At 44.2% G+C, this 1,299-nt stretch overlaps 1 protein-coding gene across 1 annotated transcript; it reads right to left on the reverse strand.

Moving 5' to 3' along the window:
• Positions 1-350: 350 nt before the first annotated feature.
• Positions 351-800, reverse strand: SARC_15546 (hypothetical protein; the record flags this gene model as incomplete). Its single annotated transcript, XM_014290335.1, has 2 exons — positions 351-522; positions 691-800. Coding segments are annotated over 2 exons (282 nt in total), but the record flags the coding sequence as incomplete, so codon positions are not given.
• Positions 801-1,299: the final 499 nt, after the last annotated feature.

Below are 1,299 nucleotides of genomic sequence, written 5' to 3' on the forward strand. Positions count from 1 at the left end.
TGCTTAATGATAACAGATGCTTAATGATAACAGATGCTTGATGATAATAGATGCTTAATGATAACAGATGCTTAATGATAACAAATGCTTAATGATAACAGATGCTTAATGATAACAAATGCTTAATGATAACAGATGCGTACCATGCCGCAGTCGCATGTTACAGCACTCGCCATATATGTGAGCGCATTAGATCCCGTGCAGGCAAAGCTCGCCTTCATCCATAACTGGTTTGAATGACTTTCTGTATGTGATCTATGGCACTCGCCAGAGAGAGAGAGGGAGAGAGAGTCGCAAGACCAGTAAGCATACACACACACATATATATAACTGTAGATATGTCGACACACCTGCGACAGTAAGTATCGGGCCACACTCACGATAGAGTCGGCGGTGGTCTTGATATGCGCCTCAGCGTTCAGCAGAAACTTGACCGAGCCATCCTGCTTGAAGTTGAAGTAGATGTCGTTCCCTCCTGCACACACCAGATGGGTTGCCCTGGGATGTGTTCGAAACCAGCGACTGTGGTCAGCTATGCAGAGTGTAGGTGTGATGCTTTGAATTGCTTGGGGTTATACACCGTCCTGTGTGCTACCTGCTGGGTCAATAGCTTGTGTACAAAGTTACTTCTGGGCAGAGTCAATAGCTTGTGTACAAAGATCTAACAATATACAATTACTTGATACTTACTTCTGGGCCGGGTCGTAGTCGGGCGACGCTAAGAAGGCTTCGGCTTGTTGTGCGGCGCCCAGGACAGGCCACGATTCCGTCGGACCGGTTTTACCAACTGCAGAGAACATTTGTCATACAAGATAAGATATTTTGAACAAATTATTATTTGGGCCCAAAATATTTTTGGTTCGTACTCAAATTTCTATTTTTATAATAGGATGGTGCGGAGACTAGAATGTGCTCCGGTACTCAATGGCTGCAATTCAGGTTTATCCACAGCCAGAATAAACTTATTTCGATATGAAGTAACGGATACTGCTGAAGAGTAACAAACAGCGCTTGTGGGGTTGGGTTTGATTTCAGAACAACAGTACACAGTGGGATCATGACCAGGGCAGTTAGCCTATACAATTGAGCGTGACGGAACATAGATAAACGCAAAACGTACGTGCATGAGATGTGCACCACGGTGACGAGGGCGAAAGGACAGTATTATAAATAGAACTACTGCGCAGATAGCGACTCTCTCTATTCACAAGATATACATATATATACATTTACATATACGGATACACACACACGCACACACACACACACACACACACACACGCACACACACACATACAC

The sequence above is a fragment of the Sphaeroforma arctica genome (assembly GCF_001186125.1).
Source record: "Sphaeroforma arctica JP610 unplaced genomic scaffold supercont1.6286, whole genome shotgun sequence".
Taxonomy (NCBI): Eukaryota; class Ichthyosporea; order Ichthyophonida; genus Sphaeroforma; species Sphaeroforma arctica.